This window comes from Pelodiscus sinensis, chromosome 14 (assembly GCF_052426305.1).
Source record: "Pelodiscus sinensis isolate ZL-2025 chromosome 14, ASM5242630v1, whole genome shotgun sequence".
In the NCBI taxonomy this organism is placed as follows: Eukaryota; Metazoa; Chordata; order Testudines; family Trionychidae; genus Pelodiscus; species Pelodiscus sinensis.
In genome coordinates, this window is record NC_143065.1 from 31,419,301 (window position 1) to 31,442,124 (window position 22,824).

Below are 22,824 nucleotides of genomic sequence, written 5' to 3' on the forward strand. Positions count from 1 at the left end.
TAAAAATGCCATTCTGGGGTGCCATGTTTATTGTCTCCCAATGACTCTGATAATAAACATGCTCAGTTTATACTTTCTTTTCTAACTGGGAGCCCTACAAATTCTGCCTGAGCTCTGAAGACACAAGGGGATCTTTCTCACCAGGATGAAGAGCCTGTTGCTGGAATTCTTGAATAATTTTGGTTCTGATATACCAAATCCAGCTCGCTGTCCCAGAGACATTTTGATTCTGCAAGGCCAACAGCAGTAACAGAAAATTAAAATACTATTTTTTGGCAGAAATGCCAACAGGTCTGACTGCTAAATGCACACAGGGATCTAATGGGGAAGAAAGGGAGAGTTTTATGAAGGTGCTTTTCAGGGTAGAATTGCATGTTACCATTAAAAGAGATGATTTCTTTGTTTGACTTGGATTCAGGGTTTAGTGACAACATGATCTTCTGTTCCTGCTCCTATCATGTATAATCTAGTAGAGGGTACTCCACGTATTGTAATTGAAGGGACAGATTCCCCTCTGCACACTGACTGTATTGGTAGTAGTGACTCCAAAGCTGATATAATCAGTTAGTTCAAGGTCCTTGAGTTGTGTAGAGCTGCTAGAGCAACACGTTCACCCTTAGGGTGCGGCAAAGGCACCCCAGTGATTCCCAGCTATTGGAACAGCTCTGGAGTAGCTGCCATAGATGTATGAGTTCCGAGGCAGTGTTAATGGTCATTGTTGGCCAGACTGGCAGCCTGATGGAGCTAGGATTAGAAAGGCACCAAAGGTAGCTTAAAAGCTACTTTGCCCAGGCTTCACTGACCACAGCTCAGCTGTAGCTCAGGAACTACCTCCTCTGACAACATCTACCATCCTCGCTCCTGCCCATCTCATTCCATGTAACAGGAATATTACCAATGGGAGTGTCCAGAAAGAACTGAAAAACTGGACAGGACAATGGAAGGGCAGATATGGGAATACTTTGCAAGTACCTGCAGGTGTAAGCGCCAAGGAGGGTGATACATGGGGCTTGTCTTAGGAGAGGTAGAACTAAGCGAAGCAGAGTTTAGGCTGACCCATTGGAAAAATGTCCTACCATTGGTGCTCCCCTTGATCAGATTCACAGGAGAGGGCTCTGGAACAGGAACTCTCCAGATTTTCCCCCTGGAGGGTCCCCCATATTGTTCCATCAGGAATAGATGAGGTTAGCTCCCCCTAGCATCTGGAATGGGTCAAACTATGGGCGTCATAGTAGCAGGGACTCTCCCATGCTGCAGCTGTCTAGGGAGTGCCGAGGCGGGAAGGAGGTGATCCACATATAACTTATAAGTGATCCCCTCAGAGTATAGCTCTTGAGACTGAGGGGACAAAGTGGGCCAATGAAATCAATGAAGCTGTCAAAGGAGTAGTAGAGGGAGCTCTTGCATGTTAGCTTTGAGATGCTAGACTGAACCAAGCACTGAGGGGCACGCTAGCAGGGAGTCCCACCCAGTAAACGGACTAGTGGGGCGCTAATAGGCCTCAGCCTTCTCTAACTACTGTGAATCTCTTGGGGAAAAATCGTTTCCAGAACACTTGCATCATCCCTCTTCCCTGTCACAGTCATGTACCTCCTGAAGTGTCTGTCTTTCCCTTATGGACCACGATAGCCAGCCAGGCCTGGCCAAGAGAGGGCAGTTTGACTTTAATTTAACTGCCGCCGTTCACTGGTTATTCGTTTGGTTCTTTTTAAATAATTACATGTGTGTCAGTATCTCTCTCCTTTTTTTTTCTAGTTTTGCTCCTTTTTGTTTTTTGTTTACTTTATTTTTCTTTTTTCTTTTTTCTGTTTTTTGTTTTTCTTTTAGGTTTCAGAGAAATTATGTTGAATCCAATAAGCCTCCCTGGACATTCCAAACCTCTTAACCAAGGCATTTATGTTGAGGATGTCAGTGTTTATTTCAGCAAAGGACGTCATGGCTTTTAAAAACTCCTTAAAGGTCCCTGTTCTGATGCCAAGTTTATAGGCTGTGTCCTCAGAGTGGTGGAAAGCAGTGAGCGTGCTCTGTACGGATCAAGGCCTTTTCCGAGCAGGACTCTGCAGCCCCGTCGGTACACATGTTAAAGCCAACCAAAACCTGTGGTTGTCTGTCACCAGATATCAGGGTTGTTCTTTTCCTCCAAATAGTTGCTGTGTTCGTTAAATGTTCCTGCAAGGTCCCACAGCCGCAATGAGAGCAAATAAAGAAAATTTAATCCCCTTTTAAAGGAGTCATCCTAATGACACAGTAAATAATTGTACTTTTGCTTGAAACAACCAAACTGACACAGTTAGTCACGTCCTCCCTGCTTGGAGTTCTCCTTGTGAGCTTTTGTCTTCACAACACCCAGCGAATGCCGCCCTCACCTTTCCTTGTGGCAACGCCAAGGGAGGTCTCCCAGAGCGAGCGGAGATGGGGAGCCTGGAAGATACTAAAGCAGAGTGAAGACTCTTGGTAAGAACAAAGGCAGCCCTCTGCTACCAGTTTTTGCACAGAAAATGTTAAGAGTGAAGATGGGCAGGAATAAAATTCTTACTTCTCTGACAGGAAAGAATATGGTTATTTTTGACGTACAAATTTCCTAGGAGGCTTTTCTTATTTGTGTGTGTTAGAACAGCCCTTTGGCGCTGACCATATAATTGTCGTGCTTTGGTTTCTCCCTGCTGCTTGAACGATGAGCTTTATGTGAGGAGTTTCCTGGACTTCGCACATGGACGGGACGTCTGTGGTGCAGGATGGTTGGCAACCTTGCAAGGACTAGGGCAGTAGCCAAGGGGAAAAGCATATCAGACACATGCTGCCAGTCAATGAACCCATGGGCCTTTTTCGTTCCCCTCCTTCCTCACCTTGCTAGAGATTTATTGTAATCCAGTCATGTACACAGCGTGGTCAGCTCAAGGCAGACAAATGGAAGCGGATGAAAAATAAACATTCTGTTGCTTCTTCAGTGGCATAAACAGAAATATTGATCATGTTCTCCGGTCAATATTTGTATGGTTTTTTTTTTCTCTTGCCTTACTCCATCCTCAGCCTCTCAGATGGAAAAATAAAACCTTTGATCCTATCCTCATGAGAAGACAGCTGCCCTAACAACAACTCAGTCTGGACTGGCCATGGATAGGGTTCCCCGTGGATACTCTGGTGCGCCGTGTGTATGGGAAAGGAAGATGTGCTCAGTTACACCACTGAAAACCTATAAAATGAGGCAGGTTTTCAAGGCACTGGGGGTGAAAAACAAAGATCCAGGTTCGATCAGATCGTTTTCTGGCACAAGTTGAAAACCAGGAACTCCCTCCCTCCCCAGTCAGCTTGTTTGCCTCCTCAGTGGCCTGAGACAATCTTTATCATCACCAGCCCTGATAGATTGCTGCCATTGGTGAGCAAGAAGGTTCCCTTCTCAGCCAGAATGGAGCAGACGTGGAAGAATGGGATGTTCCACTGTCATCCTGCCTTTCTCGGGTGTCACAGGTGAACATTCCTGAAATCTGCAGGAATGTTCTCGGACTACACCCAGGGGGTGCTCCAGTGCCCATTCCATTATCTAGCTGCTTTTACTGGTTCTTGTGCATAAAAAGGTGAAGTATAATAGCAGAGAAATGGTGGCAGTTTGTTTTAAATTAATGCATACACATGAAAGGGCAGCTAGGTTAGGATTGGGAGGACTGGTTTGGTGCGGATCACATAAGAACCCCCAATCCAAACTCAAACCGAAGGGTAAAAACATGCCATGAACTTTCCAGCCCAAATTGCAGCAAGAGAGGCAGGAATTGTATGAAGAGATGACCAGTTGTTTTCATTATTTCTGCCTCAGTTTTACAGATTTAGAAAGTTAGGAGACACTTCAGGAAAGAGTCTAGCAGCTGGGTGCTTGGCCAAACTGAACTCCCCATCTTCTGGAATTCACCCATCCCATTTGGGGATGTCTTGTTCAGGATGAACTGCTCGGCCGCCTGGGCCTCTCCCCTTGTACTGCTCAGGGGACTCTGCTCTCAACTGTGTGTGTCAGACTTAGAAATGTGTGGGCCTGACCCAGAACATTTGTCTCCTAACACCCTGTTGGGGGACAGTAGAATTTGACAGCTCAGATCCATCTTTGCTCAGAAGTTGTCCTCCCTGACCATACGGAAAAATTTAAAACAATTCTCCCCACTGTGATTGATGTCTCAGTTATTTAAACACCATCTAAAAGTCTCTGGTTCCTCACTGCTGAAAATGACAGCCAGTCGCAGTCATTTGCAATTGGTGGCTTTAAGTTGCAAATCTAAGGATTTTCTTTTTTGATTATTGTAAATCATTACCTCATTTCCTGTCAGTGAGATTCCTTCATCCCTGAGCATTCTTATCTTGCCATAACTATCATCTTGTGCTATGGAAATGGGACGGTCCCTTTTTCACAGAGACTATAGGGATGTTCGATGTCTAGTTTCTTAATAAACACTTTTATTTTCTAACGAAACACTTGCATCAGGTCTCTTCTTTGAAGATGTAATAAAGAAAAGATTAGGTTGAGGCGTCCCATACTTTACTGCTTCATTACATGTTTTGGGGCTGGGAGGGGAATTTGCAGGTCTGGTGTGAAAAGTGCTGCACTCTGATTCTTGGCTCTGTCACCCATATTGGTTGAGAAATTGGTTTTCACATAGAACTGTGACTCTGCTGAGTACATGGTGATTCCCAGCAACCCATAGTATTTATCTCCAGTGGCCTCCTTCTCTGGGACACCGTAAGTCAGTGGGCAATTTAAGGGTTTACCAAGACATGCTCCTTAGATATGGGATGGAGTTTGAATGGTGGCTCTTAGCTCTCTGACATTTGCCACAGCTCTACACATGCCTGTCACTTAAGGGCAGTTTTGAAAGTGTGTTGCTGTGGCTGCCATGCTTTGCTTCGAGCTCCTGCTGCTGGCTGGCATGTGCACAGCTGCTCTTTGCAATTCAGGGCACAAGAGCAGATGTCCCAGCAAGGGTCCTCCCTCCCGAAGAGCTAACCCATACTGCTGGCAACTGCAAATGGTGTGTAGAGTGAAGGTGAAAGGAACTTTGTTTTTCTCAGGCTTTTCCCCATCTTTGTCTAAGTGGAGAAATGTCTCCGTTGTCCCACGTCTGTCTCCATGGTCTGCCAGGCTTGGGAAGCTGGAGGAATGGTGGCAGTTGTGGCCACGAGGCTGTCAGTGAGGGCTGTCATTTACATAATGCTCTCACTGTCACCACCCCAACCTGTCTGTGTCTCTGTATGCCTATGTGAAAGAAGGGGAGATGTTTGAACTGACAGCAGTGGTATGGTGTCAGAACGGTTTCACTGTAATGCTCCTAAAAAAGCCCAAGGAAGTTTTGATGGGGAGCAAAATAAGGTATCATGCTGTGGCATTTATCTGCCCCTTTAATTTCCCAAGCTAACTGTCAAACACATGCATTGCACAAACACCCATGAGCAGAATTCCACCTGTGTTTTTCATTACAGTATTCCTGTGGCTGGTAAACGGGTGCTGGGTTTCACAGCAACAAGGTCTTGTTGAGCACAGGCTATCGTTAGGCCCTTTCACTCCAGGTCCTATGCCACTGTATCCAGAGAGGAGCGTATATGCTCCTCTGTGGGGTGTAGGCAGGATTCACTGTGTCACTCAGAGGCTGACCAACTCACTGCCCATGGGAACTCCCCCCAAGCTTTCCCTTTGCCCAATGTGCCAGCAACCTTGTTGTGGTTCAGAGCCTGTAATGCTGCCAGCCGGGACCTGATAATCAATTACTGTAGCCTGTCAATATGGTCAGTTATGGTCAGCCATCAGTCCACCTGCCTTTGCATTTCCACGGAAGCTGATTTCTCCTTGCAAGTGAATCCTCTGTGACCTCAGTATATTTTGGAAACTGTGAACCCAAGATAAATATAGTTGTGTCTTAGCACTTGAAAGAAGCAGCCGGGAGCAGGGAGGGCAAATACGTGTCTCATTGTGCTTGCTAGTGGATTTGGGGTGGGAGATGGGGGTTTGTACCTGGTGGCCAGACACTGAGACTTGTATTAGGATTTCATGGTGAGTGAGACATCAGTAGTGTGAGTTAGTGGCCACGTAATCTTCCATGTGAAATGAGTCTGGTGTTCTCTGCTTAGTTCACACCTGTCAGGATCCTGAACTCACTCCTCCGTTCAACAGTCTGTGTGTGCAACCTACAGACCCAGGCCTGGCAGGGCAGGGCTACAGCCGGCCAAGACTGAGGGACAGGGGCAGAGCTGGGCAGAACAGGACACAGTGGTGCAAATCAGAACTACGGTGCTGGCGGAGCACGTGCAGGAGGCTTCCTCTGTCAGCTCACTGCTGCAGCACCTCCCTCCACTTCGATTTCTACCCAATGCAAGCTGCAGATCTCCCAGGTTAAGCCCTGGCATTAGCAGAGGATAAAGCACCCTCGATACAGCAGTAAAGCTTTAAACGCAGGCTGGAAGGAGCTGAGAAAAGAGTGCGCGAGAGAAATCAATGAAGGGCGACTTCATTTTTGTTTAATGCTTTGAACTGTTCCAGCGGAGGCTTAGGTAATGAGCCAAGGAGTCCTGGTTACCTCGATATTTACTGATGCCTCCAGGCACTGATCAGTGGACAGAAAAGTCACAGGGAAATGAATTCAGGCACTTTGAAGGGGAAATAGCTCCTCTGGTGGGAAGTTGTTGGGTGATGCTAGTGGAAGAGGCTCTGAAGTGAGAGCTGGTGAGGTGGTGTTTGTTCTTTGTGTGCTTTGGTGCCTTTTGCCTTGTTCGTATTCTTCTGAGATCCCTGCCGAGCATTGCCTCCTTCTTCCCAAGGCTCCACACAGGGCCAGCACAATTTCCTTCTGACTGAGCAGGCTCTGCTGTGGAGATCTCCAGCACCTGTCCTGGGTTAGCCAGTTTACACCCATAGAGCACTCTCCCCTGGCTGCTATCCTGGGGTGAGCATGTTCAGCCTCTGGAATTCTCCTGTACCCAGCCAGCGACAGATACTACATCCCCTCCATGGTGCACAATGTTGGCTCACACCAGCTGGTCAGGGGGCAGTGGTAAAACCTGCTGAGACAGCTGAGAAGGTCTTTCTCGTGCAGCCCAGAACTCAAACACCAAAGCAGGAAGGGCATTGTGGATGGCTGGCACAGCCTCCCTTAAAATTGTGACACATAAATCCCAGAAACCACTAGTACCATGCCCGTGCCCAAAGGAATTACATCTATCTGCTTAACATTGCTTCACATTTCTCTTCCCTCCACTCCCCTGTATTCCCAGCAAAACTAACTTCAGTTCAGGGACCAGAGAGGCTGAGATATGGAAAGGGCAAGACCCCCCCCAGCTTCAGCCAGATCCCATCTTTGCTCATTTCCTTCACCCTCCTTGCCTTTGGCTAATTCTCAAATTCCATGGCTTTTTCCCCTCTTGCATCTGCATCCTGAGACCCAGACATACTGTTTAGAGCTGCTGCTCTGCATACAAATAGACTCCAGGAACGACAATCTCTGTAGAGTTGCCATGAGGATTAGTGGTACATTAAATTCCCCAGAGTAACCACTTCTCAGGTCAGCTAAGTATTCAACCATCCATATTCTTTTTGAACTGTACAAATAATAGTTCATATCCATCCATGATGTAACTCTATTAGCTTTTGTGGCTTTATCCAAAGGATGTATTTGAACCAATATTCGGGCATTTAATTCTGTCATATGCTCAGAAATTTAGATTACCCTATTTAGTACTTCTCTTACATAGAAACTGTTCACCATTTAATGCCAGGAAAGAAGCTAGTGTCAAGAAGGTTAAGACAAAGACCTTTCAGAGGTTCAGTTGTGGAGTTTCTCTAGTGCTGCTGGAATCTTAGAATGAGACATTTGTCTCCTGATTAAATGTTTAGTTCTGGATTTCACCAACTTGTGTATACCACAAGAGTGGTCTTTACTCACACGAGTTTGGTATGTTTGTTTCCATTCCGTGAGTGATCTCATAGGATCATAGAATTATATGACCCTCAAGAGGTCATCAAGTCCAGTTTCCTAGACTCATGGCAGGGCCAAGCACCATCTAAACCATCCCTGCCAGGTATTGTCTAACCTGCTCTTTAAAATCTCCATTGGTGGAGATCCCACAACCTCCCTAGGCAATTTATTCTAGTGCTTAACCATTCTGACAGGAAGTTTTAAATGACCAACCTAAACCTCCCTTGCTTCAATTTAAGCCCATTGCTTCTTGTCCTATCATCAGGAGTTCATGAAAATAATTTTTCTCCCTCCTCCTTGTAACAACCTTGTAGGTACTTGAAAGTACTTATCATGCTCCCTCTCAGTCTTCTCTTTTCCAAACTAAACAAACCCAATTCTTTCAATCTTCCCTCGGAGGTCATGTTTCCTAGACCATTAATCATTTTGTTACTCTTCTCTGGACTTTTTCCAATTTTGTTCACGTCTTTCCTGAAAAGTGGTACCCGGAACTGGACTAATACTCTAATTGAGGCCTAATCAGCACAGAGCAGAGTAGAAGAATGACTTCTCGTGTCTTGTTTACAACACTCCTATTAATACATCCCAGAATCACGTTTGCTTTTTTTGCAACAGTGTCAACTGTTGACTCATATTTAGCTTGTGATCCACTATGACCTTTAGGTCACTCTCTTCAGCACTTCTTCCTAGATAGTCATTTCCTCCTGCTTTTGTTCACATCAATGGGTGTTTTGCCATTGTCTTCACAGGGACCAGGACTCAACTGGTCTTTAGTCTTTCATAAGCCAGAAGACTAAAGGCAGAGCAGAAATTTAAAACACCCTGTTAATTACATTTTTCTGGGGCTTGATTTGATTTTTGGTTTAAGGCATATTTCAGTTCTTAGTTTGAAAGAACTAGCTGCCCCACCCTGGCCGATTATTATGCCAGATTATTTCCTTGATCTTTCCAGCACTAAAGCAAAATGCCAACTACAAGATAATTATTTTTGAACTTTGATATCAGTTGTGAACTCATAACTGTAACTGTTGACTAATCAGCAGGTGCAAATCCTGGTTGTTCTGAACAAAGCAAAGAAATTAATTATTAGAGCTGGTTAAATGATTCATTTTTGAGCATGGGAGTCATATTGTGACTTGATTCTGGTTTCTGCAAACTTGCAGGCTATTCATAGGGATTGTCCCAAGGTTTCGGTGGATACCTTTCAGCACATTGTGCCTTTTTTCTAGAACAATTTGCTTCAAATATTCCTTATTGTGTTTTGTGATTGGTCCATGATATAATTTTTGTTCTTTGATTGGATGACAAAGTTTTTAAACAGGAAAATGGTGATGATGACAAATGTAAAGATGCTATTGAACTATTACTTTCTATTGTACTGAGTCAGTCACAATTATGGTGTGTCTGAGCTATATGAATGGATATTTCACCCTAGGGATCTGTTTGGGTAGCAGAACTTACCCATCTATAGCAAGCAGAATGAAGCCCTATCTAATAATTGCCCATCAGCTTGCACTTAAACATCATTAAGAGACAATATCAGAGCCAATATTTAACAGCCCTAGACGCATCTTCTGGGCAGCCCACAAATGGGGCTGAACAGGGGGAGTGGGCAGGACTCAAGTACACTTGCTAAAGAACCCAGGAAGAGAAAAAGGAGGGACAGTCAGAGTCTCCCTAGGGGAGTCAGAGACCGAGAGTGGAAGTCGCACTCATACACCAGCATGGCTGAAGGAGTTAACCGTGGGTCACCACTACCTTAGGTCAGATAGCTGGTGTCAGTTGTTTAAAGTCATTTTCTTGTAATGCTTAGTTGCAGCCGTGAAGTAAAATCTTTTTATATTAAGAGGCTGTTAGTCACTGTATCACTGGTCAAAAGTTCCTGAAAGGAAGAAAGGCTAGTACCAGAAACCGATTTGGACCTGCGGGGTGATAGGTAATTGATGCAAGCAGTATTGTGGGAGAATCACATGTATCTACCCTGACACAATTAGGGCAAGAGACCTCATACTTATGGTGGGTGCATTCAGAAAAGTCTGAAAGGGGCAGGAATGCAGTTAGACCTGTAACCATGACTGATGGATAACAAAGTTTTGTAACACACTTTTGGACAGAGAATTGGTGCAAAAAGTTTTGAGATTTATAAATATTTTCCTCTGTGTTTGCAAGATGTCCACATATTCATAAGTGACATGAATGCACCTGAAATCTGGGCTTTTAGTAGCAACAAATGTGATTTTTTTTTAACCTATTTGACCAGCTTTTTTAAAGGCAGCCTCAATCCCATAGATATAGTAGTAAAACTATGGCTGCCACTTACCCTAATATTAGTGGGATTATTCCCAAATTAATAAATTAGGCTGGTCTTATTCTTTGAGTAGAGTAGGTAGAAAATAAAGTCTCCTGCAGTTTTTAGGACAGTTGAAGGCACAGTGTTGTAATGTTGTTTGTTAGCCCTGATCCCTGATTGAAGCCTGTGGATACTTTGGCAATGCTACTAATAAATAATAACAATGAGTGCATGCCAAAACTGTGCCAGTGTACCAAATATCATGACAGGTGAGTTGGTTATACTAGGCAAAGAGACATTTCTGTTCACAACTTCTCATGTGATCTTTGTGTCTGGTACTTACATGCAATCAGAGATATTTTGGACCAAGAATGCATTTGGGTTTTGCTCCCATCCGTTTCTAGCAATATTTTGAGGTCTTTGGAACTGCTGTACTTTCGCATAAGCAGATGAAAGCCAATCTTGAATTGGTGTTCTGTTATCCAATGCCCCAGAGAATGGAGAAGTAACTTCCCAGGACACATTTCCTGATCAAGTGGCACCAGAGAGGTTTGCACATTTAAAAGTGTTCAAGCATAGTGTGTATGTGCAGAAATGCCAAAATGATTCCACAGATACTCATCCCCAATGACACCGCACCTGACTGCATGCAGACATTGCAGGCATTGAGAAAGGCGCTTCTTTAAAGATATAGGTAAGTGATGAATTTTCACCTTCAAGGAAGCTACTGTATATGACACATTGAATTCAAACCTGGCTTAAATTGACAGCAAAATTGAGTTTGGTGAATCTGATCCCAGTGCATAGTAGACATCTGTCAATGTCAGGAAGCCTCAAAAGAAACTGCAGGGCTGGAACTGTGTGGGGACCCAAATGTGGAGCAATGGGTATAGGTTGCAGATCAGGATTAAGATTCATCGCTAAGCAGCTCAGGACTGGAATAGCAGAGCATGTGTGTGGTGCTGTATGTGGTGTCCCGACCTATCCAACATGTCTTTGCAGAAGGATAGAAGTAACAGTGTCTAATACTGGGTGGTGCTACCGATTCCTAATTTTCACTGGCAATATAAAAACCCAAATTGACCTTCATGCTGCTTTTCTTCTGACTAATTCCAGCCGAGTATGTGTCATACGGTGCTTGTTCTATCTATATGATTTCCATCTTGTCTGGGATGTTCTGTTCCTCTTCTGGGAAAGAGAAATAAAATACTAGAATCAGCCTGACTGAGTTGAGAGTCAAGATGTGAACCAGCGGACTGGACCAGATACCTACCTGTAAGTGAAAATAACTGAACCTGGTTTTTGCTCTAGCCCACCTGCCTCCTCTGGCAGGGGATGGTCAGAGACATGGGAAAAGATTAAAACAAACAAGGTCCAGCAATTTTCCCATTCCACACATGCATTCCACTTTTGTACTCTCATGATACGCTCACTATGAACCCAGCAGGACTCCCCACTTAGCGTTCCAGAGAAGGGCAATGAGATCTCTGCCGAAGCATTTTGGATGAAAATTCCATTCCAACCCTAGAGTCAGAGTTCAGTTGAACTTTGTTAATCTGTGAGTGACTCATGGAAGTTCTCTTCCGTTCAGGATCTTCATCACCAGAGTATCTGATTCTGCTTGTCTTCTAAGAATCCCCTTCCAAACACCTCCAAATTTGGGTGGAGCCTTGTTGGTATGAGTTTCCCAGACAAGTTACAAATTGGCACTGATAGCAGATTTAGGAGAAGTGGAAACTTCTCCTGCCACCAAAAGGGGACACTTTTAGGAGACAGAGGGGGCCAGCAGTCTGAGATGGACAACAGATGGGCCTAGAGCTGGAGAGCAACGGTAGCCTTTCTAAAGTCGGATGGACTAAGACACACACTGCAAGGAACCTCAGAACCCAGCAAACAAAAGACCATGGGCGTGTCTACACTGCAGTGTAAGCCAAGGGTCAGTAGGAATCGAATCAGATGACCTGTGGTAGGGAATCCTGGGCACGAGTATCTACATTTTATGTTAACGCTATATTAAAACTTTTCTAAACTGCGCTTGAACCTATGGCTCTTGTGTCCACTCCGCAGCATGCAGACCCAACTCAAAGTAAGTGTAGCACACAGTCCTTAGCACCCTCCCCCAAAATGTGGTGCACAATGGGAAAACTTTCCTGCCCGCCCTGCATGCTATTGGGAAGCAGCTCGATTTGCACGCATCATGATTAATTTGCTCTCCGTTGCAAAGTCAGGTGGCTCTCTGTTAGTGTGCTTGCAAATCGCTACTCAGAAAGGAATGGGTTAATGCTGACCTGAGCTAACGCTGTTTCCAAAGGGGGGGAGGTGTGGATTCTGTTTTCAGTGGCATGGATTGCAGAGTATCGGGCTAGAGAGGGACGAGGAAGTTGTCCCATGGAATTGTGGAATACTGCTGATACCTGGGCTCCAAGTCAAATGGAGCTGCAGCTACATTGCAAAGCAGTAGAGTTAAGACTGGGTCCTGGCTTAACTTGAGCTTGGACCCTCTAGCCCTGCAGGTTCCTGGCACCCTCAGTCCAAGCCCAGGGCTAATGCCATTGTAGGTAAAACACGGGGTAAGTAGGTTTGGCCCCAGGCTCAAGCACTGGTTTGTGCTGCATTGTAGACGTACCCAGAGTGTGGACTGAAATCTGCCTCACTCATCTCTTTCATTCCTTTGAAAGTGCTGAAGAGAAACAGCCAGATTGAGCCATCCCCAAAATCTCTCTATCAGGCAGAATTATGGGAGCAGTCAGCCTTTCTGCTTCCCTCTGGGGTCCATGTATGATACAAGGGAGAGAGGTCCTAGTTTCCAAACCTCCTGGCTCCTCTCCACCTCCGCTTGGCTGATCCCCTCTTCACGATGAACAGAGGAAGGAATGGGAAAGTCTGCTGATTTTCTCTTCTGTTTTGAATGAGGACTGGCCTCTGAGGGTTTGGTGCTTTGCCATGCTCAGTTCACTTTACCAGAGCAGAGACACCTCATCTGTCTAGTTTTGTCTTGGAAGGTCCATCTCCGTCACTGGGAGGGGAGATGTTTGAGGTGTGAAAGCAGGTCGACGTTCATAAGTCATAGTGTAGTGAAGGAAGTTGCATGGGCCCATGCTCAGAAAGCAGTAAGGCCTAGAGATTGTGTTGATTCTCCTAGATCAGGGACTGGGTATTGAAAGGAGTGTGGTGTAATAAGCTAGACTGGAAGTTACCATGTTAAGTCTCTGCTCCTGTGTTTCCTCATTTATAATACAGTATAGGGTGATATAATTCTTAACATCCTTGCAGGGAGAGTCTGTGATGTTCAGGGGTAGATATTTAAAAACTGCTGCCGTCCCGTGGGAAGGTGAGGACCACCGCCGATATCTGCTGAACTCTGCTACGACGTCCCCTTGAGGAGGGAAAACTCACTGATGTGATGATTCCGTGGAGATATTCCCGAGATGGTGGGGAGGGGGCATCAGGAACAAGTCGGTTTCCTATGTTGCTAACAGACTGAGCTGGAGTCTTTGTTGATGAGCTTTTCAGGCCTGAGGTGGAGGAAGGCAGCTTTGCCTGGCAAATAGCCACAATGTCAGAGAAAAATGTCAGACCCTGAGAACTCCTTCCCCACCCTCCCAAGGGGAAGCCTGGCTCAGGCAGAGACACAAAGACCCAGGAGTCCCTCAGTCCCATGCCAGGCTGCCTTACAACCCTTAGAATACAGATTCTGACTTAGTTCCGTGATTTTTTTTTAAAAAGCCCATGAATCATTTATAGCCCAAACGATGAAACCAAGTACCAGAGCTAAAGAAAGGGCTGAGGGTCTGAGGCAGGGAACATTCCATTATTTATTGTACTACATCTTGAACTGGCAGCACTTTCTATCCGCACTCGTAACCTTTCCTTTCAGGCTCTCTCGCTCTCTCTAAAGATAACGCTCTTTCTGATGTGCTGTCCGTTTTCAGTAGATAATTATAGCAAAGAAAGCAGGAGCTAATCAGCTGCTTCTCCGAGGGCTGTGGTGTGATAACCAGTAGCTGGCATTAAAAACACAAAATTATCATAATAAAAAAAAATCCTGCATCTCTTAAGGATCATGTGCAAAAACTGCTCTGAAGGGGAGAGCTCGGCTGAATTGGCTTGGGATGGGGTCCAGGGAAGAGAGGAGGAAGGCTCCAGAATCGATTTTCTCCATGGTGATATCTGGACAGAAAAGGGTTAACTTTGGAGTGTGCGGTTAGTCACAGTGCAAAGATTATTTGACTAAAGGGCTTTTTTTTGATGGGTTGGATGGCTCATAAGATTGGTAAAAGAGAGATGGAGACTTTCTCTTCTGGCCGTTCCCATGTGGCCCACGTCAGTTTTGTGGGTGAAAGCGGTTGCCATCTGTTGGCTGCTTGGTAGCCTATGTGAGTTTGTGAATCATTCTTTGTGGACAGGTGTGTATGTCACAAAACCCATCACTACATTGCTGGAAGATCACAGAGGTCAGTGACTGAATGGGTCATGAAGACTACACTGCAGTCTCCCTTGGTCAGGGATGCAGGGGGAGAAGTTTGTACAGCATTTGTCATGTCCTGTCACAAAATGAGGACTATGTGCAGAATGGTTTCTTTAGCACTGCTCACCAGCACTGCAATTCACATGAACAAAGGATGTGTCTTCTAAAGATGACCTGAAGAAAAAGGCATTGTTTAACATATCTGTTTGGTTTTACTTCTTACAACATACAGAAAGACTGTAAGGTGCAGAGCTTTCTTGAAAAAGCAGGGATTTTTTCCTCTCTGCTTGTTCTCCGGCTTTAGAAATGCAGGTCCCATCATCTCTGGTAGACTCTATGATGACAAGAGAGGTAGTAAGATGATGCCTTCTCTTCCTCCTCCCCGCTATTTATTTTAGTTCTGGACATCCAACACTCTCTGGTCATATGAAGAAGTGGGCTGTGCCCACAAAAGCTCATGATACCATCTACATGTTTTGTTAGTTTTTAAAGTGCTGCCAGACTATTGTTTATCCTGTGCAGACTAACTCGGCTACCCCCTGACGCATAAGAACTAAGAGAGGAACAATTAAGTTAGGCTGTCTAAAACCCTTTGCTTTGTATTGGATTTTGTTAACACCTATTTAATTCTAATGGCTGATTAACAGGTGGGATAAATATCATCATTGCTAAAACTCAGCAACTCTACACTTTTAGTTAAGTTGTGAGGGCTTAGAGCTCAAACTCAGCAGCAGCCAAGGGGAAAAAAAAAGACTTGAAATGCATGATATTTCTAAAGTAGGAAAATAACAAAAGGTTTGACAAAAATCTTTCAGGCTTTCTTTGATCCATCAGACGGGGTGGGAGGAAAGGGATGGAGGAAGTGCATGTAGGACCAAATTTGCAACTTCCTTTTCAGGTCATCTTTAAAAACTTCTGCATGCTGCATTTGGACTAGAATCTAATACAGCAGACCCAATTGGGTTTGTTGCTGTAGCAAACAGAGAGAGATTACAACAGAGAATCTGGGTGAGCTCTGGAAATGGAATGGAAGAGTTGCAGCTGTTTACCTGGCTCGCATGGGTGCAGTGTTTCATAAAACTGCATTGCCCTCCCTCTCCAAGCTCCCATCATGCTTGGCTTGCGCACAGGAGAAAACAATTTAGGAATATTCCATAGATTGCTAGACTTCTTCTTTGTCAACTGCAGATTTATTCTCACTTGTTCCCTTATATAGACGTTTGGTGCAGAAGAAAATTCTAGCATCTAGCCTGAACTGGGGGGGGTTAGGTGCCAGTTTCTTAAGGGAAAATATTTTCCTCCTTCCACCAAGATCTTCCTGTGATGCTAAGTGTACAAATGGCAGAAGCACACTACCTTAAACTCAGTGAAGCAAAAGTGCATGGGCTGGGGAGGAGCATGCCATGAATATACAGAGACATATTGAATTAAAGTCACAATGTAAAAAAATCTGACTTATAGAATGCAGTTCTGGCCTTGCCTGAGCTGAGACTCCTTATCATGATGAATATTAAAGACTCCTTAGCGGACTAACCTGAGATCCTTAACTCATTTCATTTTTGAATACCTAATCTCTGCACTTCCATCTGAAGACCAGCAATGGGGCAGAGGCAATAGGCACTTTACTATCTATCGCTTATTAAGAGGTTTAACAAGCTTGGCTAATTACAACGGACTCAAGGATTTTCTACCTCATGAAAACTGTCCCTGTTTGTTTGTGTAATGCTTTAATACCGTAACACTCCAATTAAATGTGTGCGTATGTGTGCTCGCACGGCTTAACATACAGTGGGGATTTCAGGGAGACATGGGAAGCCTGTCATATCAACCCTGGCGGCTCTGGAGAAATGTTTGTGTATTTACTGTCTGAGATCACATGCAAATTGGAGCACTCCCACAGCAGCACAGAACTCCAAATAAACAATGCGCTTTTCCATGAGACCCCAGCAAATGCAGCACAGCAGTTGGGTTGGGCTTGGTTTTTGTTTTGTTTTTCCCCAAAAATGGCTAATCCACTGAAGTTCCATTGGATGCCCCTTGAAGTATTTTAGAATTTGTTCTCACCCTGTTGCTGAAAATGTCCTCCCCCCTTCTTTCCTCCTCTTTCTTGATTTGCTTGGCAGCCACGTACTCTGACCTGTGGCCTCTCCCCGTTGATTTTCTTGAGATGTGGGTCCTTGTTTGTAAAGTGCCTAGCACAGTGTTGAGCCACGTAAATAATAAATGATGGATGGTAATGTCACGAACAGTTGATTGTAACATAAGTGCAGAAACTGGGCTAGAGCAGACAACTGAAGGCAAAGGTAAAAGCTTCCTTCCATGCACAAACATTTCAGCCAAGGGGGAAAAAAATGATGGGACTGGGACGGGGGATGGGAGGAAATAACAATTGAAGGGAAATGCACCAGCTATGATAAATGCAATTGAAATTGAAGAGTATCTAGGAGCCAATGCTTATATTCTCCTCAGAACTGAAATGCTGAGGAAGGTCTGCAGAAAGGGCAGCCACACAAAAACGCTGGCCTTTAGGAAAGCAGACTTTAGAGGAATGCAAAATGAGTTAAAGAAAACTGGCCGGAATTCAACTCTGCCTGGGAAATCCACAGTGGGGAGTGGGAAGTATTTAAGATACTGTTGGGAAGACGGCATTCAAAATTCATTCCAGTAAAATCAAAAGAGCTGAAAGGGCTGACAAAAACCAGCCTGGCTAAGCAGGGAGATAAAGAGATCAAGAGAGGGCGCGGATGAAATACACAGTGAAACTGTGGGGGGAGGAAGACTGGGGGAGTTTAGCCAAACAAAGAGGCAGTGGAAAGAGGAGAAAATGGAGGAACAGGCAGAAGCAGCATGCAACACACAATGTAGGAAGCATTTCAAACAATACCCTGTTTACATATATAGCTGTGAGAGGCAAATCTTTGGGAAGTTGGGTGCGGGGGAGAATTTATTTCACAGATAAGAAGAATGGAAAGTGTGTATTAGCAGTGAGGACAATGGAGAACTGACATCAAGTGATACGGAAACAGAAGCGTTGTTTAACAGTTTTCATTTTTTAAAATAACATTCATCTTTACAGAGGATGAAGGGAAAGAGCTGCCCAAACTGAAGATCTGTTTCTCATGGACACTGGACAAGGGAATATACTGTTTAGGCCAGGGTTTCCCAACCTATGGGTTGGGACCCAAATATGGGTTGCCATTACATTTCAAAAGGGTCGCCAGGTGTCTCCCCTGGTGGCTCTTAAGGAGCCATTCACAAATTTTTTGAATTGCCCTGGGTCACCAAGTCTTCCTGAATTGTCAAAATGGGTCCCTATCTGGAAAAGGTGGGGAACCACTGGTTTAGACGAAGGTCTAGGTGCGATAGTACGTTCACATGTAAGTGAACAAGGAAATAACTGAACCTCAAACTGACATTTTAAATGCTCATCAGATCTGAGACAGTTACCAGGAGTGGGAGGTGGCAAACATCATACAATTATTGACAAAAGGGGTCAAGAGACAAATCAGGAGGCTCTAACACCAGTGAGCTGAACATGTGTTCTGCGGAAAGCCTTGGAAATCATCTTAAAGGATGTGGTGGGAGAACAGCTGGAAAAGCACATTTCTGTGAAGGCCAGACTAGCATGGGTTGAAGCGTTAGGAAATGATGCTTAACTAGTCTGCAGGCATTCTCTGAGGATCTAACTGCCATAATAGATAAGGGAAATTTAGTAGATATAGTATACTTAGATTTTCAGCAAGTATTTGACAGGGTTCCACACCAGAGATTGATGGCTGAGGTTAGGAGTCTTACAGTAGGATTTAAAATAACGGGTTGGAGAGAAACCTGGCTTAAGAGCAAGAGACAAAACTGAGCCATTGCTGGAAACTATTCCAGCTGGAAAGAGGTCAAAAGTGTAATAGCCCGGGGTGCATTTTAAGCACCTCTTGTGCATAAGCTATATGAATGTTTTCTATGGAGGGCACTGATAGCAAGGGGCCAGATTCATCCCTGCTGTAATTCTGTTGCCTTTATTGATGTTTCACCAATGCTGACTGTGACGTGAGATCTCCAAGTGTGCACAGTGACAAACTGGATACTGCACCACGTTGGCAAAAAGAAGGTACTCTGGGAAGGAAGGAGGTCTCAATACTGTGTGCAGCTCTGAGAATAGTTACACAGAAAGGAGATTTTTGTCTGAGAAAATTCAATATGGGCAAAAAGGAGGATACTATGAAAGGAGGAGTGAAGCAATTCAGGTAACCCGAGACACTCTGCCCCTCTGAATCTTTTTCCAGAACAGAACCCCTGACTTGAGATTTTGGTAAAGATTCCCTCCCCCTCCCCCCACTGGTTTTCACTTTGCTCCGTTGCTTTCTTGCTATTTCTGGCCTGTCCAGAAGCAGGACATGCAGGAATTCCTGGAAAGCATGCCAGAAGTCTGTTTGCAGATGAGCTGCAGCCCAATACTGTAGACTCATGAAGTCTGGGTGATGGTCTAAACTGTGGGTGCTTATCTCCACCTGAATCTTTTGGAGTTTGTCCATTACCATTTAGAAGAACCTATGATTTGAGGAATGGTTAAGGGATTGGGTTTCTACTCCGACTGATTGACACCTCTTTTTTTTAAAGTGGCTTTTATAATAGCAGTAAAAATCAGAGTCATTCACTTATACTCTAATGAACATGGCATAGGCAGGTAGAGCATGAAATCAGATTAGCAAAAATTGGCTTCTGATTTACTGTTCCTAAGTTTTCAATTCAAACACTGTGAGAAAACAAATAGCAGGTAAGCTCTTATCCAAGCAACTTAAATAAGATCAGTCCCCGACTAAAGAGGAAGAGAAGTGAATGAGATTGTGGTGGGCCCCATTTCTACTCTAGATAGCCTATGGTCGGCTTTTTAATACCAGGCTGCGTGTAGACTGGCAAGTTTTTCCACAAAAGCGGCCGCTTTTGCAAAAAAACTTGCCAGCTGTCTATACTGGCCGCTTTGAAATTGCACAAGAACACTGACGATCTAATGTAAGATTGTCAGTGTTCTTCCGCAAATTCAATGAGTCTCCCGTTCGGGAAAAAGCCCCCTTGCACAAATGCTTTTGTGCAAGAGGCCTAGTATAGACAACTGAGAACTGTTTTGCGCAAAAAAAACCCCGATGACGAAAATGGCGATCGGGGCTTTCTTGCTCAAAACTGCGTCTAGATTGGCACGGACGCTTTTCTGCAAAAAGTGCTTTTGCGTAAAAGCGACCGTGCCAATCTAGACGCTCTTTTCCACAAATGCTTTTAATGGAAAAACTTTTCTGTTAAAAGCATTTGCGGAAAATCATGCCAGTCTAGACGCAGCCCCAGTGAAAGAGATGGCTCACGCATAATCTAAAATTGGCAACACCAGCTTCTGCAGGCTACAGTGACATACTTTCTGGTGCATGGGATCCCTTTTATGTCTCTTCAGCTTCTTATTGTGTCTTAGCTTACTGCAAAACTTGCCCCACAAAAATTCACCTTCCGTCTTCCATTAACACTGTATTTGCTATAGACCTTTCAGCTGAAGGTCTGATTAGATTCTCCCCCTTTTCCCACATAGTACGTGTCCACAACACCCACTTAGCAATCATCCAGTCATCACTCTCACAGTCTGCATTTAGAGCTAGCACTGATCGTTCTCACCTGCTGTAATTCATTGAATCCTGCCAGGTCACCAACAAGAAAAACTATTTTCTCCATTCTTGCCCTGGAGTTTAAGAAGAACCATTAAGGCAGTTTCTGTGGTGCAGGTATTAGCAAGAATATGTTGTTTTTGTTTTATATTTTTGCAATGCAGGGATATTTCTCTGTGAAAATGTGGGCTCTATGAGGTGTTTCTGATTAAAAACAAGAACCAAGAGCAATGGGTAACAGTCAGCTGGAGGTGTATTTTATTTATCCAGCATTCCAAAGAGTGCTGGGAGCTTCACCAAGAGCAGGGCAGGTCCCCACTTGCAGTCTAAATAAAGACGGGACACTATAGGACAGTGGTTCTCAACTCGTTTCAGTCCATGGACCACCAGGCCAATCAAAAAATTTTCGTGCACCACCTCCTTTTTGAAACTGTGTGTGCTGACAAATTTGGGTAACTCCCAGTCACGCTGGCCCAAAATTTCTCTCTGGTAGTCACACTGTGTAATTTTGGACAATGTTCCTGTGGACCACTGAAAAAGTCACCATGAACCACCAGTGGTCCATGGGCCACCAGTTGAGAACCACAGCTATAGGAGAATGCAGAAAATAAATGGGTAGACGCGGGAAAGAAAGGACAGGGGCCCAACAAGTTCACATGCATCCTTAAATAGTTCTGCATGGATAGCGGTAGATCATCAAGCAGCCACATTTGTGAGGCCTTTTCCTGACAGAACTTGTAGAGGTGCAATAGGGTACACTTCTGCCAAGGAGGGAATGGTGATTTTGGCAGATGAATTCACCTCTCTATTTCCCAGCCTTTGACTGGTCTTAAAGGCTATGTCTACATGACTGAGTTCTTTCAAAATAGCTCATTTTGAAATAACTCCTGAAATAACTATTTCAAAATAGCATGCCCATACTACCGGGAAGCCTAAAATTAGTCCAAGGCAGGCTTCCTTAATATGCAAGCTACGTCGACTTAGAGCCCCAGGGAACTAATTAGTCTGAATGACTCTGGGGAGTAGTTATTTTGAAATATCAACAGATGTATGTCGACGTTAACCCTGTTTCGAAATAGGCATTATTCCTTGTAAATTCAGGGACTATTATTTTGAAATAATTTAGAAATAACAGGCTTGCTGTGTGGATGCTCACCTTGTTATTTCAAAATAACTCTGTAGTGTAAACATACCCAAAAATGGTGGTCAGAGGAGAGTCCTCAAGCTATTCCCAAACCCATATGGCTAAATGAGAAGCAGCTGCTAACCCCATAAGAGTTTTCCCTATTCCTCCCAATAAAATTTTCAGCCTAATAACTGTCCCTGAAATAGCCAAGCCACGGCAATTTTAGACCAGTGTGCTGCAAAAGGTAGAAGGAAATTCTCATGTTTCTCTTCCTATGGGGGCTTCCTCCAGCAAAAGGAGTGGCTGAGATGAAAGGAATTGGGGTGTTGCTGAACCAAGTAGGAAGGAAGCCAAGGAAACCTCAGACAGAAAGGAGGAGTCAGGCTTATTTGGGACATAAGAAAAACACGAGTCCTAAAGAACACCTCATCAAGCCCTAGACTAAAATGTGGCTCTTGTATCAACTATTTGAGAGCAGGGTTAAGGGGGAAAGGGAAGAGAAGGCGACAGATGGAAATTGGGCAAATTAGAGGGAGAGACATTCTAATGAAACTATAACACGAGCCTGAGATCTGTCTTTCAGCACCTCATGTTTTCACTCCACATGGCTTCATTTCTGGAATTTTCTTGTTCCATGAGCTTGGCTGAGTGAGTTGTTCTTTTAAAACCAGCCAGAGCAAGCTTTCTCTAGGAAAATGGCCAGGCATGGTGAAGGAGACAGGTACTCAGAAACCCCCAGGAGCATGTAGTGGAAAACACAAGGTTCTGTCAAGACATGTCCTTATAATTAGCAATTGTAGTGAGCCATATAAGAATCGGAGGCATCTCTGAACAATGTGGAACTCGCGAGAGAAAGCTGCTTCTTCTGAGCTTTCCAAACAAAGATTGCCACTACTTCCTGCTTCGTGTCAGGCCAAAAATTCTACGAGAAGAAGTTTTCTTGTAGTCTTCTGGCACTGCCACCTTTGGAACTAACCAGGAAGCATGGAGAGAGCAAAGCGACGAAAAATAAATAGCTACAAATGTTGACCTTCTAAAAAGTTTGAAGTTTATTTGAGTTTTGACTAAAGTTCAGCTTGCATCTTGTTCTTCCCAAAGCCCTCTTTATAGTCTGTGAGAGGAACAGTTTTGTGTTCAGTCACCTCCAGAACAAACAGCCTGGTTGAATTCCCACCTCTTTCCAAATTGTCACCCACCTTCAAGTTATCCCTCTGCCTATGAAATCAACCATGCTGTCAGCTGCATGGATATTGTAAGCTCTGCTTGTCCCCCCTCCCTGCTACACTAACACTATTGCCCAAAAGTCTGGGAAGTCAATCTGCATAATGGGCTCTTGAACTCCAAGTGGTGTT

At 44.4% G+C, this 22,824-nt stretch overlaps 1 protein-coding gene across 3 annotated transcripts in view; it reads left to right on the plus strand.

Annotated features, from left to right (window-relative positions):
* Positions 1-22,824, plus strand: part of NTRK3 (neurotrophic receptor tyrosine kinase 3) — a 390,761-nt gene that overhangs the window by 273,464 nt on the left and 94,473 nt on the right. Inside the window, exon 13 of one of the 3 annotated variants that reach the window (XM_075897048.2) lies at positions 1,828-17,064. The exons of the other annotated variants lie outside the window; for them this stretch is intronic. Coding sequence (XP_075753163.1) covers positions 1,828-1,946 — 119 coding nt within the window. The 3' untranslated portion in view covers positions 1,947-17,064. Of the gene's footprint in view, positions 1-1,827; positions 17,065-22,824 lie in introns of those variants that run through there. 3 annotated transcript variants of the gene reach the window in all.